Source organism: Annulohypoxylon maeteangense (genome assembly GCF_022496945.1).
Source record: "Annulohypoxylon maeteangense strain CBS 123835 unplaced genomic scaffold GGS22scaffold_21, whole genome shotgun sequence".
NCBI lineage: Eukaryota > Fungi > Ascomycota > Sordariomycetes > Xylariales > Hypoxylaceae > Annulohypoxylon > Annulohypoxylon maeteangense.
Window position 1 is genome coordinate 504,968 of NW_025953268.1, and position 16,682 is coordinate 521,649.

The 16,682-nt window shown below is 47.1% G+C and overlaps 3 protein-coding genes across 3 annotated transcripts; 1 reads left to right on the forward strand and 2 right to left on the reverse strand.

The window, feature by feature from the left end:
- The first annotated feature begins 1,435 nt into the window (after nt 1-1,435).
- On the forward strand, nt 1,436-3,272 carry GGS22DRAFT_173476 (uncharacterized protein). The gene has a single exon (XM_047962920.1). It carries the CDS (start codon nt 2,147-2,149, stop codon nt 2,936-2,938), a length of 792 nt encoding a protein of 263 aa, XP_047814980.1. The 5' UTR covers nt 1,436-2,146; the 3' UTR covers nt 2,939-3,272.
- A 3,009-nt stretch (nt 3,273-6,281) lies between these two features.
- GGS22DRAFT_173478 (uncharacterized protein) lies at nt 6,282-7,066 on the reverse strand. Its single transcript, XM_047962921.1, has 3 exons — nt 6,736-7,066; nt 6,508-6,585; nt 6,282-6,422 (listed from the first exon to the last, which is right to left on the reverse strand). The coding sequence occupies exons 1-3, from the start codon at nt 6,802-6,804 to the stop codon at nt 6,339-6,341; spliced, it is 231 nt and encodes a 76-aa protein (XP_047814981.1). The 5' UTR covers nt 6,805-7,066; the 3' UTR covers nt 6,282-6,338.
- A 497-nt stretch (nt 7,067-7,563) lies between these two features.
- Nucleotides 7,564-10,950, reverse strand: GGS22DRAFT_173479 (uncharacterized protein; the record flags this gene model as incomplete). The annotated part of the gene is made up of 4 exons (XM_047962922.1): nt 10,787-10,950; nt 10,568-10,672; nt 9,792-10,491; nt 7,564-9,722 (listed from the first exon to the last, which is right to left on the reverse strand). Coding segments are annotated over exons 1-4 (2,447 nt in total), but the record flags the coding sequence as incomplete, so codon positions are not given.
- Nucleotides 10,951-16,682: the final 5,732 nt, after the last annotated feature.

A 16,682-nucleotide genomic window follows, 5' to 3' on the forward strand; every position in this document is an offset into this window, starting at 1 on the left:
TTAATTTGAACTCGAATCCATTCCCTGCTATCATATGCATATTCAAGGGATGATCTACAGGGACGCATTAGCTTCAATTGCTACTAATAGATCTGCCTCTACATAGGATATCCAGGATATCGAATTGTCAGACAGTCTAGATCGAGTTCTTATCTCCCTTCTCCCCTTTCCCTTCTCCCTTCGTCAAATGCTGTCATATTGAATTTCATCTCTCATGCGCATTTGGCCGTCGATAATGGGAATCGGTGACATCATTGGATTCGTGGACAGTTCTTCTACCCCATCCATACTCCATCCATGGGATCGATCACATGGGGTCCAGTGCCAAAGACATTTTGGATTAAATCCAGATCTAGCGCAACGTCTTGGACACCCTCTCCCTGAGGCGAGTTCCGATCACACCAAAACTAATTATTGCATCGTTAGCTACATATCTAGTTGGAGCTGTCAAAAGATCCGGATCTAGTGTATCATTGACTACCAACTCTTGACCATCTCCAATGATGCTGCTTTTCACGACGTGCAAAATGCGACAAGCAGGAGATGACCGTTGATGGCTTTTGCCGGCATTGGCTAGGGTTACATTGAATTAATTTTCAGATGCCGGCATGGTTATGCTTTGCGACTCTATCACTACCATAATCAAGACAATGCCCCTTCAGTTGATAAGTCTTCCGTCATCTGACACATTGAACACTTGCAGAAACACCAACGCTATTTCGTGTTTGGCTGTTAGTGCTACTCCAAACCAAGAATCAGCCACATCCCTTCCCAAAGGAGACCCCTTCGACTTTTTTACTATTCTTTTACTTTATTTTAATAGATCTCTGGTTTGATAACGTACTTACCTAGGTGTACTCTCCGTATTTCGGAGTACCTCCCTACCCTCTCTCATGGATAGATCCTCTAAAGATAGACTCCCTAAGGTCGGGATTAAGGATGAGCTCTTCCTTACGACATTAATCTCAGCTTTAGCCCGACTTCAATATGTACTCGCGATCCAAAGATACATATGCACCTACCTAATAGGCGCGGTACACAGGTGGGTATAGATATTAGGTACCTAGGTAGGTGCTAGGGATCGTCGCCCCAGAATCGTGGGGTGCATCGTCGAATAATCTTGGTTTATCGCGAACCAACATTCGTCAACTTGGAACTTCGCATCTTCGACATCATACAAACCCGTGTTTGTTAGCTGTGCCGCAATCGAACTTCATGCAAGGTACGACGCATACGTATTCGCTGATCTGAAAGCGAGTCAATTCGATCAAGCTTCGGCATCATCAAATCACAAGGAGACTCATGAGCTTCACGAGCCTCAAGACGTCGCAATTACGGAATATAGACACACTCGAATGGCGGGTGTGTCGGGTTGTAAATTGCATACAGTACTGTCAGATGCCTATTTGACCGAGAAAGGGTTGGTAATGGTGGCCTAGGATGTCTTAGAAACCCGGCTTATGCTCTCTATCAGCTTTGGGTGACCCCCACTCACCGAGCCAGCCTTTAAACCAATCCACACACCACCACGACCACTACGACCACTACTGACGCGTGATGCTCTTTATGGAAATCAGCTTGGAGATGATTGTAGTCTGAGCCTTCCACGGCTTAGCCTTAGCCCTTGGATGGCTTGGAATTTGGAAGAGAGCGCCTCCGCTCACGAGCTCGATCAAGGTTCCTAAGAGCTACATACATACCTTTCCCGCTGGGTCCCCCTCTTAAGCATGACCACCATCTTCGCTTGCTTAACCGATCCACAAGGCAACCTTCTAATCCGACCGGTGACTAACATATTGCTGCACACCTTCTGCCCACCTTCTGCCTAGTGGTAGTATATATATATATTACCATTTCGCCGCCCTTGCGCTTTTCTCTCCTCTCGTGCCCTCTTTTGTGTTTCACGATCTGTCGCTTTTCTCGTTTCGAGGTGGATGGCTGGCTGGCTTCATTATTTCCACCTCTAGGATAAATTAGTATCTGGGCCGGCTCGAGCCTGGCAACGTTCGTTGATAACATAAGGCTTTCTCTTTAGTTTCCTTCAAGTTGTCAACGTGATTCTCTAGGAATGATCGCGCCGTAGGATCCGATCTTTATCTCTACATCCTTTATTCTTCAACCTCAACACCTCTAATAATTTACTACTATGCCTTTGTTGCCGACTAACATTCCCACCCGGGGACAACCGGAGACGACTTGGCCGCCAAGCCCGAGTCGCCTCCCCCCGTCGTTGGAGGATGATACAAACTATGACACCAACTCAACAGACGAGGATGAATTTGACGCTCATTGGTCTCATGAAAATCCTATGATGTATTTTCTTACGCCGCCGACCCCGAAAGAGGAGGAACTTGAATTCGATTTCGAGTTTGACGCCGGGATCGAAGACTCAAATCGGCCTAGAGAGATCATTCGTACCGTTTCCCCGTCCACTCTTGATGGTCTTAGGAAATACAAACCCAAGGACAAATTAGCAGACTGCGCTGTCCTAGATGACGAAGATGATAGCGATGACGAGGAGGACTATATCCGATTTCACCCTCACGGTCACACGTCTCTGCCGTTCGGGTTTGAAAAGTTCTTTGACCAGACGAGACCTACTTCTACAATAACATCTCAAACTACGGAGGCTTTACTATCACCCGCCTCATTTCACGTCGGATCACCAAGCGGGCGTCCATCGAGGCGTTTCGCACCACCGCGGCGATCTCTCCGAGGGAGATCGACCACCCAATCGCTTCAACGACGTCATTCATGGCGTGAACCAAGCCCCGATGTATACTCCATCGAGGAGGAGCCGGAAAAGGAAACGATGAGTGAGATGGGCTTAAGCGTCGAAGACCTTATTGATGGTCACGATGGAAAGACGCAACCAATAGATATACCGGCTGCAAAGCCAAGGAAGAAGGTTAGGTTCGTGTTACCGGTTAAGGATTAATAGCATATTTCATTCGAATCTACATCGTCTCAAGGGGGAAAGCGGGAGGATCAAATCAGCATACGAGCATACATGCATACAAATGGCGTCGTGGTTTCTTGCATTTTCTTCATTTCCGTTACAATCATGGTTGCATATCTAAGGTGTTGGGCATATCTAGCATTGGCTTTTCGGATTATTTTGGGTCTTAGGGGGTGTTGCTTAGGGATGGAAGCTCGTAAGGAGATTCAAGCAGATGACAAACTCAAACTAATTTACCTCACTACCTACCTACATACTATTCAAAATTTCCCCTTCCTTCTTCGCGTGAATAGATTTCTAAGATTCTCAATCAGTTTTTAGCTGCATGGTAGTCGTGAGCGCGAAATCAGGATCTCCTCATCTTGCTTACGCATGCTGCAACGTAAATCAGCGCCGATCATGTAGTATTCTACCACCCTCATGATTTGACATATGTACTGGTCAATCATCTCATCACTATCACGTCTCGCTGACGCATGTGAAAGTGACGAGCAAGGCGCAGAGTACGTCTATGTGCTCGCCTTCATCCCACGTCTCATCTATTCAGATATTAAAATCTGTATCTAGGTAATCGTATGAGCCACCCAATAAAATTGAAAAATTACCCTAGCCAACCGGGCGCACCTTTCCTCTTCTCGGATCGAGCCTTTCCGGCAAGAGGGAAAAAAAAAAGAAGTGTGGGATATCCCAAATCGTTTAGAGGCCAGTTTAGCGAGTACACCTCCCCGGAGGCTGTGCTTCTCCAGCCCAGCCCTATGCTTATTCCCCGATGCACGTACGCAGCCCAATGTCACACGACGCTCGGGTCCGCGTAATGCGGCGTGTGCACGTAGGCGAGAACTGCAATTCCCATAGAGGGATGCCGGCGTCAGCACGTTCCACGCTTCTGGATATGTCGAATTCCCAATGTGGATGAAAGGAACAGCGATAAGCCAATGGCGCGGAATTCGAGGTCGAGGACGGGTATAAGATGGTTGGATATAATCGATGGTCTTTGATGGCTTGACCGCTCATCCTACAGTACATGGGGGCATGGGATTCTGCACGTGGGTTGCGTGTGTTATTTCGGACGACCCGGGCTGCTGGGTCGTTGGACTCGTTTACGTGAGCGTGGTGGGTGAGCACTAATCGAGAGGACTTATATAAGACACGCGTGGGATGTTAGAAAGCTCTACTCGATTTGTGTGATCGGCTCCGAACCCGATGCACGATAGAAGTCGATAGGTTCCAGGTTCTTTTGCGTTGACATTAGCGTCGTCGAGTCATGGCTAATATCTGACTTCATCTTGGACGAGTAGATACTTATCCCAATCCATCTTAACACACAGGTCGTCGCCACAATATCGTGGTCATGGCCCTTAGTTCTACTTGGTTAAAGATATCTTAAGACAGTTTGATTACAAACGCAAATTAGTCGATATTTGAGGCATAAGCCGTACTCCAGGAATACTTTTCGTTCGCCTCCCCCCCTTACGTCGGAAGCAAAATCGTTCTCAACTCGTATCAACGCCCTATCGCCACGTTACCTTTACAGCTAACTTCGATGATAGGAAAAATAAAAATAGAATTCACATACGGCAATACCGCTATGTAGCTACCTGCCTAGTATATTACGTAGCAAGTAACAAGGTTATTTAGATTCCTTGACGACTCTATGTCATCCCTTTTGAATGTTAGTGAGAAGCATACTAGTATAACTTTGAGAACATGTTCTCGTAATTACCTACTTGTTCAGAGAGCTTTCTCACCTAGTATGACATGATATGGTCTGTCGGTATCCCATTTTAAACAAGCCCTCCCCTCCCCAAAAGCTCCTTAAAAGAGAGAATGCATCGCCTTTTATCTTACACACGACCTTAGAAGTCAAGGATGAGGTTGGAGGTTGAGCTAGCTACCTATACTGAGAGAGAGCTCGCATGCTGCATGTCGTGGCTTTCTGTTAGAATATTACCCCTGAATACTGTTACCTACGTAGATTGATACTCTATTCTAATAGAAGAAAGTCATGCTCTTCACTAGAATTTATATTTGTGTATTATGGAAACTTAAATGAGAATATATTGAGTACCTATTTAAGCTACTCCTCTCGTTTTTTCTACTATCTCTGCCTCCTATCTTCGGGGTAATCGGTCAACTTGAACAGCCTTAGTTTCTACAATAGCCACGCTCTCACAGTACATAAGTCAGCAATAGTCCACCATCATTGCTTAAGGCTTTGGAATCTTAGATACCTCTCCGGATTATATCGATCACATCCTACGGCGAGATCCTAGATATATCGGAGGTATCATGAACTCCTATTCGGCTAAAGAAGCATGATGACAGTTGGCATAGAGAGAAAATCCCGACCACGGGCAGTGAAACTCCACATAGCTTGTAGTTCATGCTTTACATTTGTGCGACTAGAAGCTAGAAGCTAGAAGCTAGAAGCTACAAGAGCAAGAGAGATCTAGAATACCTAGAACCACGGTAGCAACTCTCTTAGTAAGTGCTGGTATGTCATCCCGGACATTTCTATCTGGCGCCAACTATAGCCCTAGACAATTCAAGGTTGGCGAATACGTCCGTTTACACCCGTCTGAGGTATGCTCGTTTCAGGTAGGAAAGCCATTTTGTACGTGGCCGCAACAAAGTATAGGGGCTGTATGGTATCCCCACGAGGTCAGCACATCCCCTTTGATTATCACGCCTACTCACTTGAAGACCAGATGCCCGCGAGATTATGAACGCGATTATGGTATTGGGTGAATGGACGGGAACAGTTTCCAGGATTGACGTTGAGAATTACCTTTGCCACATACTATGTCGTCAGAAGAGTTGCGAATTACCACTAGGTAGTTATCGGCTCAGTAGGTTAGGGGGCATCGGACTTAGTGTACAATGTGTAGTAGCTAACTCGAGACGACGTTGATGGAAAATAATGTTGGTTGTTTAGGTATATAGTAGTCTTCTTCATCCACTATGGACTTGTGTTCCCATGAAAGACCAAGAGCATTGGATTCTATAAAACTCTCTACCTAGGTACCTTTTGAAGAATCATTAGTTGAGATCACTGATTCTGGAGATACTGGCTAGCTGGCCAGTACTATGTCGGTGACACAGCATTTATCGAGCGGCCCCTCAGTTGACCTTTCAACGAAAGCCGGTAACGTCCCGAGACATACCTACATAGTGGCGAAAAAGCAAGTTCAACAGCGAGACCTGGCTTTTTAAGAGGGAATACACTGTGTCGTCTTCCGAGCTTTGGATCATGGAGGGCATACTACACTAGCACGTCATATCAAGAACTATATGCTTTCACGGAGAGCCCGGACTTCATAGGTTTAATCAACGCTTTTTCATTTTGTAACCAAGAAATAAGTTCATACGTAGCATCCCGCTATGAACATGTTGCCTTTCCTCGTTCTGGGAAGCCTATAGGCGCAACAATCTGTATCGTGCAAGCTTTCGCGTTATCAGTGCACTGCTCAGACGCGTCAGCGATAGCTCGTTCCTTGATATGCCGTTGTATCCGCGGGAGAACCGGGATGTGGTTTAGTTAAACTTACGGGTGCTTTGGACGAACAAGATGCTTGCTCCGAATTGTCTACGTTTGCATAGCATACGTTGGTGGCCACGTTGCAGCCCTACGACTTCTGGTCAGCAAAGAGAAAAAAAACCGAGAACAAACGAGAAATAATGAAGAAAAAAAAAAGTGAAACAGAAAAAGCGCGAAATTAGGTATCTATCTTGGCGACGGTGCGAGGAAAATACGAGAAATACGAGACAGAACTTACTCCGACTATGTCGACCACGGCACCGTAGACAAGACCTAGAAATATCGCGACGATGATGAATAGCTGCATGGTGGCGTGTAGTATATATCTTTTTTTTCTTTCCTTTTTTACCGAATTTAAAGGGCGGGAATGTCGAAGAAATTACTTCGTGTCCAACCGTAAGACGGTATTGGGAGGGGATCTTGGGCTTAATATGTAATGCCAATGGTACGAGGCGCAGTCTGCTTACCACTCCGCCCCCATCGTGAGGAAGAGGATGGATCCTTAGGATTAGGCACCGTACATTAGGTACTAGGAATGGAGATATAATGTCTCTTATAAGCTAAAAATAGGTGGCGTTCAGGCAGTTAGCCCTATGGATGGATAGCACATCTATATGTGCGGAGTTAGTCCTACGAGATGCAAGCACTTAATCCTCTAGCTTCTAACTTCTGACTTCTGACTTCTGTCTCCAAATTTCAAACTTCAAAATTCAAACTTCAACATGTATACCTACCTAGTACCTTAGGTATGCCGTGAAACATTGTACGACCAACTTCAGAAAATTGCTGTCAGATGTTACACGTCTGAAGTTCGTAGACGATCCGATCCTCCTCAGATCCTATGGATGCGTATGAGTGAGATTGTCCAACGTCGGACACGGGATACTACCTACCTACCTAGGTGTCAACGGTCAACGTATCATACCTAGACAGCTCACATCCGACATAGGTGCCCCGGCGAACACCAATTGTCGACGACGATTGAGAGCAAGCGGTAGATATTCACCGATTTCACCTATCTCCTTGACGCGCTAGAAAGCTCGGCAATTATGGTCCGATGTCAGAGCTCTGTATAGGTACGGTATGCAATTTTAATAACTCGTATTGCTCAAACATCAAAAACCTCAAACATTCTAGACCTCTCGACTAGCTCTCATTAGTACGACCACCAGTTTTAAAGCCCATTTAGGGAACATTATTCCCGTGGATTAGTAAGTGTAATAATGGTTACTAGATACCTAGTAGGTAGGTAGGTAATAGGTAATATCATCCGACGTAACATGTTTCGCTTTTCTCTCTTTTTTTCTTTCTATCGTCTTAGGCACTAGGTACGTTTAGCGTTTATTCATCCATCACGTCCGAAGCAGAGTTCGTAACGGCAACCCGCTATTAATGCCTACAATATTCAGCAAACATGACCAATGCAGGAATTGTTCCTAATCATTCATGGTACAAAACCTGTCATCATACCAGATACGCATACCATTCAAGTATTTTGTTTTAGGAACTGAAATCCCAACGCCACCAACGCCTTGCCCCTGATGCAATTTCCCCTTTGTGAATACAGAGCCGGGGACGTGGCTCGAGAAATGACCACCTATTTTTATTCATCCTCTGCCTCCTCCACGTCCTCGATCGTCACAGCTTTCGCCTTGCCCTTTGTATCGCCGCCCGCTGCTGTTTCTTGCTCATCACCTGAGTTCTGGCGTTGAGGAGCTTCCGATGTCGACGGCTCTTCCGTTCGGGCCTCGGCCTCGTTTGTCGCGGCCGAATTGTTATTTGTGAAGAGCTGTGCACGGCCACCCCAGTTAGGCATCACTGGCGTTGGCGCCGCTACTTCTGGCGTTTCTCTTTGTACTTGAGAAGTCGCCTGGCTGGGGCCATCCTCTGGGAATCCACTAGGAATCCCGAAACTTCTAGTATTGGACTCGCCAGCTCTGGAGCTTGATGAACGAGGAATTCCAGTAGCGCTACCAGTCACGACATTCCTATTCACCGTATCAGCTGGCTGTGATTGCTGGCCATTGAAGTCGACCTGCTGAACGGATTGATGGGGAGCTTGTGATGGTTGGCCGTCAAGGCGTTGGAGAGGCAATAAAGACCAGCCAGGTGGGATGACGACTCCTTCGGGCAAGTCTGGGCTACCTGCAGGGACAGATGCAGAGTAAGGCGCACCTCCATGTCGAACCATAGTCGGCGTTGACACGCGAGGAGGAAAGCTTGGAAACTGGGGTATTTGTGTCATAGGTGGGAATTGTTGTGGTTGAAGTTGTGGTAAAGGCTGGAATGGGGGTAGGGGATTTTGTGGCATAGGCGGTTGGTAAGGACCGAGATGAACGCCAACACCTGGTTGTCCAAGTTGGACGACCGGTGCAGGTTGGGGTTCTTGTTGGATCTGACGGAGGCGGTTTAGCTCTGCCGTTAGAGCATATAGAGTCTGAAGTTCGACTTGGCTCGTCTGTAAAGCTTGCATCTCCTGTTGGATTCGTTGTGATAGGCTTTGGAGCTGTCCCTGGATCTCCATAATACTAGCGTTATTGCCAAGGTGAGTAGCAGTACCAGTGGGAGGTGCTTGGGTAGGTGTCGGTGGTACTGCGGGGCCGTTGGGAGCGTCGAGAGGAAAACGTAGCCGTTGAGCCATCTCATGGATATTTTGGGCGTTGCCCTGAGCAAATCCTAATCGAATGGGGCCAAACTGGAATACTCTCATGTTGCCGGCCCCACGCGCCTGCGCAGGTTGTCCGCCATTAGCAGCTCTATTGCCTGGCGCCTGTTGACCTGGAGCGTTAGGCTGACCGCCAGGATTCGCACCTGGGGGAGCCGCACCACCGTTAGATGCGGCTCCTTCGATAGTAACTGGACGTCGACAGGTTGGGCACACTTGTTGTCTCTCTAACCAACTCCTGAGACATCCAAAATGTAAGATATGACCACATGGTAGTCTCTTTGGACGAAACCGTTCTACCGCGCCCACGGCAGATGGGTCCCACGGTCTCATATCTTCTCTGCAGATGATGCATGTATCCTCGCGTGTTAACTCCTCCACAGTAGCATCGGGATAATTGTTCATCACCTGCAAAGCCTTGCGATACTGCATCAGGGCGCTGAGGCGCTTAACAAATGATCGCGCTGTCAGGAAGAGATCGCGCATAATGTGGATAGGTAGACCATAGAACATCATCAAGATGGCGAAGAATGCGGAATATATGCCGAGCTTGACGAAGTCTAGACGTACGTTAGATAAGAGTCATTCGAAGCTACCAAGAGCTACGATGCAGTAAGTGATATGCTTACCAGTGAACAGGTCCAGACTTAAGACCCATTGCCCTTTAGATTCCCATCCTTGCACTTCGATATCTGTCTCGTCGATATCCGCTTCGTTAGGAGGCAGCTCTTCTTGCGCCGCGGCTTCGGCCTCTGCAGCGTCACCAGATTCGCGGCGCCTCATGATCTCGGCACGCTGTTCCCGGACCTGCCTACGCCGTTCTTCCAGTCTCTGGCGAGTCTGCTTCTTAACTATATCGGCTTCGACCAGCGACAGGACATATCGGAAACCGGTGCGGAACGAGCAAGCAGCCAAAATAGCAAACTCGAACAAGAACATAACCATCATATTAGGGCGAGCCTGTTGGATGACGGCATTTACAGTGTATGTAAATAGCCAGGTATCGTAAATGACGCTAAGCAGGAGGGAAATGCTGAGTCTCGTATGGAAAAGTCGTGGGTTAACGGGAGGTTGCTGTTCGAGGACCTCGACGCGACCTTCGCCTATCCATTCCCACACCTTGCCGGTAACCAAAGCCGTAAACATAACCAGGAACCAAGCTCCAACTTCTTCGCGGAAGATAGTCATGGCAAGACAAGTCTCGGTCACGGCAAACCAGGCCTTCTCGTACAGTTGTTCGATCTCGACGGGTCGGAGAGGGCCATAACATAATCGCTGAAGGCCCCAGACGAAAGAGCCATAGACTAAGAGAACAAGGTTTATGAGGATCTATAACGAAACGACCAAGGTCAGTAATTCGGCACGAGAGCAAAATCGGCGACGGGGCTTAGGAAGGTAATCGTACCATAAGACTAAGATTATTTTGCGATAGGTAGACCATGGCGGAATAGAAGTTGGCACGTTGGTTGAAAGCATAAGCGACAACGCCGGCCGCCAGGGCCGTCGAAGACTGCGCATTGATGTTAGCAATGACAAGAGCTTGAAGATGTCATGCCGGGCCATGACATGACATGACAATGTATACTACTAGGTAGGTACTAGGTAAGTAAAAGAGCTCACTTACCCCTGCGTACCAAAGAAGTCGCATCGTGGCAGTTCTCGGGGATAATTAGGAAATGTAGAGAATGATTGAAATTTTAAGAAAATTTCATGAATATTCCTAGGTGCCCATCATTCCGACTTCGTTTGTTCGTAGATGAAGGTTTGTAACTTCAAAGACCCGGCGGCGGATCGTTAATGCCACCTATTGGAGTTCCAACTTAATACAATTAAGCGTGCATTTAGCTAAGAGCTACAGTACATAGGTACCTAGGATATGACGCGACCTGGCCGATTTTGCTAAATTTGATTGGTCACACGGATTATTCGGCTCCACCCGGACCGATGGTTTCACCTGCTATTGCCTCCATTTCATCCGATTTATCAGATTAACATCCAAAGTCCCCGAGCTACCTAGCAACATCAAATTCATACTACATAGTATGTAAGACACGCCACCTACACATAATATTTTCAGAAAGAGTCTGAAAGACATCGACCAAGATGTTTGGTGTTTTCGCCGCTGTATACGAATATCTGTACCGTCGCATAGCTCTGATAATTAACCATGAAGATTAATAACATAGTAACATAGGATATAGGTACTATTTCCAGTATCGCCAAGCTCTTCAAGCTCAGTAATATACCGATAAGAAGCGCAATCACGAAAGATGGTCGTATCAAAGTTGGTTGCTTAAGGGCTCTGTCGTCCGTTTCTCTCCGCCCTCGTATGAATTCAGTCTCAGTGCTGTGTACCAGTTGAAGAAAGCATCTCTCTATTTGAATTATCACATACTAAAACGTAGAAGTGAAAGATCGAATTCCATGCTAGGTAGAGGCTGTCTACTGGGTACTTCCACCACCGCCATCTATCAGTATTAGAGCAGCTATCCTTGAGCTGCCCGTCGCCACGATGAAGGTTACTTCGAAGCTATGTAATCGTAGACCTAGCTGTAGAAAAAGTGCTTCATCACGATATACCGCATCGACCCCTATCAAAACGAATCATGTTAACATATCTAATTCTAGTATAAAACCCATACTAGGCTTCATTACCTGGTAGCATCTCGGGCAAATTGTCCAGGGCCCTAGTCGAAAAGCTGCGGAAAGTCAGGCAGTTCGTTATGAGCAACCATTTCATAGGATGGCCGAGGGCAGGAATGAAGGTATGGAAGACTCAACCACGATACCCTTGGGTTGGTGATATAGCCAAAGTGTTATCGCCGCGGTAATCTCCAGCGCCGCAAGGGATGGCTCGATAGTGACTGGAACCAACAAATTTGTGCTCCCTCTTTCCTTTCTGTCATGTTCTCGGGCGCGTATCTACTGCGTGAGAAATAGAAATACACCAGCCGCAAAGTAGATGGCCCAGTGGGAAAAGCAGCATAGGCAGCATGGCACGAATAGAAGGATCGTCTCATAATTAATTATTCCACTTGTTTTGAATGGGTTCCAAGGTTTGGTAGGGAAGTTGTTTGGGTATTATGTGATGGACCTAAAGAGTGTTACATGGCCTTGCTTCGCCGACCTCGCTATCGTCGTCCTCCTTTTTAGAAACCTAAGACCACTACACTAGCATCCCTAGCAATGTTGAAATAAATCTAAGTACCTAGGTATTATACAACTTATAAACTTTATATAACTATCGATTCATATCTTAATTAGTCGCGCGTGTTTATAGAAGGCCCAGCTTGAGATAGAGACTGCCGAGCGATCGACAATCAGAACTTTGGTCTGTATGAAGTCAGGTTGGATCGAAGCTTAACCTCTCGGGAGTAAACATGTAACTAGGTAATCTTGTAAATGCATTTATGGGCACTAGGTAGGTAGCTAGAAGATATACTACGATCCTTGGCAAATTTGCCTACGTGATAGTACTGTTATCGGTTCCTTGTTAAGACCATATCATGAATCTTCAACGAGTCCGAACCCACAAGACTAGGTGGTGAAATAGGTATACTAGGTATTTTTCAGAACATAATCTATAATTACCTATATACTGGTAGTCAGCCTTAAGAGTTTCAATGATCGCTAGATCCTCCTTTCGGTATCATAGGTGACTCCTTCTAACAATTGTAGTCATTCAACTCCCTACTCAGCATAGGTAGGTAGAGGGGAGTGTGCGGATGACCATCTTTTGGTTCTAGCAGACCCCCGAACAAACAGATATATATCGTGAGGGAAGAAAGACACGAACATGGCTACCTACCCAAGTAATAGGTGTCGGTCATCTATATCTCTATCGCAATCCATTAGTCTACTGTAACTAGGTAGTGGGCAAGGACAGGAGAATTGAATACTTACCTACCTAGTACCTACCTATTTGATGTAAACCTACTCGCTTAGCCCTACATGCTGTCATTATAGCCGTAGCTGCATCATGTACGGGTAGCGTCAAAAACTCCACGCGACTCGAACGCTACAGGTTCCCCCTTAAGTCTAGCAAGTGATATAGAAGTGGATTTTGGGGCATCGTCAGTTGTTTACTTAAAGATCCTTTCTATGAAAATTATTATGAAAATCTCGCAGTAATCGGGCTTGTCGCGGGAGGATTGTGTATGGGGACATGAACACAACGGAGTAGACTCGGTATACAAACTGTTTCTCAATACCTAGAAGAGGCCTCACAGACTAATACTAGACTGTGGATCCGACCATCCCCACGACCAACACATCCCTCTGGCTCTAGTCATGGACGGTTCGACCAGTAATATACCATACCTAACTAACATTTGTTTCATCAAGGAATGAGAAGCGCTCTTGTCTATCTACCAGGTGCCTATCTAGTACCTAGAATAGGCAAGCGACATCAAATAGTTCAATGGGAATGACTTGGATAACCCAACCTTGAGTTTACCACTGATGCCGCCGGAGTTCTCAGTAATATCCTGCATAATCATACTTACCTACATAAATACCTAGTCACATACGAACTAAAAGCTGCCATATTCTGCAAGGGAACCCCGTATCTAGTAGTGCTTCCCACAGCCCCCCTAAATACCTAAACCTCTGGACATACCGAAGGAGGCTCACCATTATCGCCCGATAGGACTACGTCGGATACCTCCGGGGGGCTTGGCTGGGTGGTCCTATGGTGATGCTTTCACCATCTGTCTATTTGCTGTATACATACATACCTAGGTAGCTCATCTAACCCGCTGTACGTTCTGCCCCCGACGAATGCGGTTAGACCAGAGGGTTTCGCTGTACAGATATGTACCAGATTATTCAGAGCGACTTCTTCGTCGCGGCATCTTCGCGTCGGAGAAAAAAAACGCTATCCCCTCACAAGTATGGCGAATACGAGACCGTCTGACCTCCTACATCGGGATACGGCACGCCACGCCGCGGGCGCGTTACACATGTAAAAAGCCCCGTCGATGTGAAGTTATCTATGGCGCGCAGAAAGACCGATGGCGAGTATATCGTTGTTGTATTAAGAATTCCTCGAAGGAACGGACCTGCGTCTTAGTAGATTACGTAGACGGCCGGCAAGCATCCCGCTGTCTGAGGTGGTTGCACGCATGCGCCGACCGAGTGGCTTACGGACCACGGTCAACGCTTCTGGTCATATTGTCGCGAAGTACACATTGAGACAGGGTGACTCAGATAGCTACTACATATCACAGCAAATCTTACCTAGGAAGGCATTGGTGCAGAGAGGGGGGGGTATAGAGAAAGAGAGAGACACACACACAGGGAGAGGCAGAGAGTGAGAGTGTGAGAGTGTGAGAGACGGAGTAAGAAAGAATAAGAGAAAGAGGGAGAGGGAAAAACAAGATTAATTTCCGACGGGGAAGGGAGTTTTCTTTCCCGTTGAGATAGATTCACACACACTTGTCTAAGATACTGTAGATGCGAGGCATGGCGTAGCATACAGTTCATGTCATGTAAAGGCACTGCAACGCAGTTACACCACCTCGGTCACCCCTCATAGTATGGGCAAGCGGTCTAGGCTATGACATCGCGCATTACTTAGGTACTTACTGACCGGTTCGCCGGTCACGATCACAGCGAGTGCGAGTGCAGTGTCGTATGCAGTCGGCAGTAAGGAAGTAGGGAATAGGAAGCAGTAAGAAGGAAAAAAAGCAACAAAGAGAGAGAGAGAGGAGAGAAAAAGAGAAGCAGTAAGAACGTCGGTCTAGAGTTCTCGAATTCAACTCGTCGAGATGCTCAGAAACGACGTCTTGTACGCTATCCACCCCGGAGTGACGCCGTCGGGCGAAGCATGAAAAGCACAGTCCAGTCAGCAGTCACATGGTCGTTCGAGCATCGGAATGCTACTATTACTTGGAGCCCGACGGACGAAAGAGGTCTTGATTAGCAATCATCAGCATAACAAGCTCGCCTGAGAGAAGCCTAAGGGAAATATTGAGGCTCTTCAGCATGAGCAAAGAAACATCATTGCTCAAATGGGATAGACTTGTCTACCTGTCAACCTGAAAGCTGCCTAGGTAGCTGCGCTAAATGCCCCATCTCCCATCTACCATCTCCCAGATAGGTATGTAGCTCATTGCAGGAGCCGCGCGCATGGCATCCCCGACTATCTGCAAGACATCGAGCATGCCCCGGGTTGGCTGAAAAGTAAGTGGCGAGCTCCCGGATGATAGTGATACCGTGAGCGATAGGATATAAAGAAATGAGGTCGGCGATGTCATAGGTATTGGGGATATTAGGGATATTAGGGGTATTAGGGTGTTAGGTACGTACGTGGCCCCAAAAGTTCCACCACGTTTAAGTGTACGGTTCCACGAATGAGGATGCATTGACCGGGTATTCCGTCGACTCGACGCTGTCGACGGCGGTCCCAACTCGGTTTGTTATGAGTGTTATGGTTGTTACAGTTGACCAATGCTGCTGAACTGTCTCCGTCTGGTCCATCTCGATTATGCGTCGCCCGCGCAGAGCCGGCACGGAATACAGATTATAGTGGGTAGAGTTGTATAGAGGAATAAAAATGCGCTATAGCGGAGCGCGGGGCGGTGAGGTAGCTCAGAATGCGGTAAAGATCGTCGCGAAATGCGACGCTGAAGGCTGCTGAAAAGCTGCTGCCAAGCGTTGATCTCGCTTCTGCAGGTAGAAACCAATTCACGACCGGGGAGGGGAGGGGAGGGGAGTGAAGAAGTGAGGAGGGGATGAGGGACCTTTACTGGACTAAAATCAAATCTGACGAAATTTTCGATCCATCGGCGGACGGTAATGACCCTGCCACTTGAGGCTCAACAACACGTGTTACGGGGGGCCGCCAGTCGACTCTAATCACCCTAATCACTCTGATCACCCTGTGGTCCGAGATGGTGATGGGTCCACGGTGATGGTTGGAGGATATACGGAAAGTCAGACTGGGCTCCCCCCTGAAACGCACTTGGCGAGTCTCTCGATATCATGCCATGATATGAACTTATGAAGCGAATGCCTGTAGGCCATCTTACTAGCTGCCTAGGTGCCTATATAGATGCCAATATACCTTGTAGATAGCAGGTAGATATCGAGTGTATCGCCACGACATAGTGTGAATGGATCGAGGTGTATGTGTGAGGGGGAGACGGAGGATGGATGAGAAAGGAGAGACTAGGGGAAAAGATTGGGGTTTTCAGGGCCGACACTACTGAAAGTTACCCTATTCTGCCCCTGATTTAATAGATACAACGACATACATACCTACGATAAGTCATCTATGGCAGCTATGGCAGCTATGGGTGGATAAACTTATCTCTCTCCGTTTCTCTCTATCCTACCGAGCTCCACGTCAGCCACCGCATATGATCCTCAACCGTGCACATAGTAGGTTAGACGCGGAGTAGATCTTGCGTCGGCGATCTATATGTCTGACTTTTAAGGTTGACGGGATGTTGCATCATAAATTAATATCGAATGAAGATGAGATGTACATACAGTGTGGAGGTTTGACGAAGAGGTTA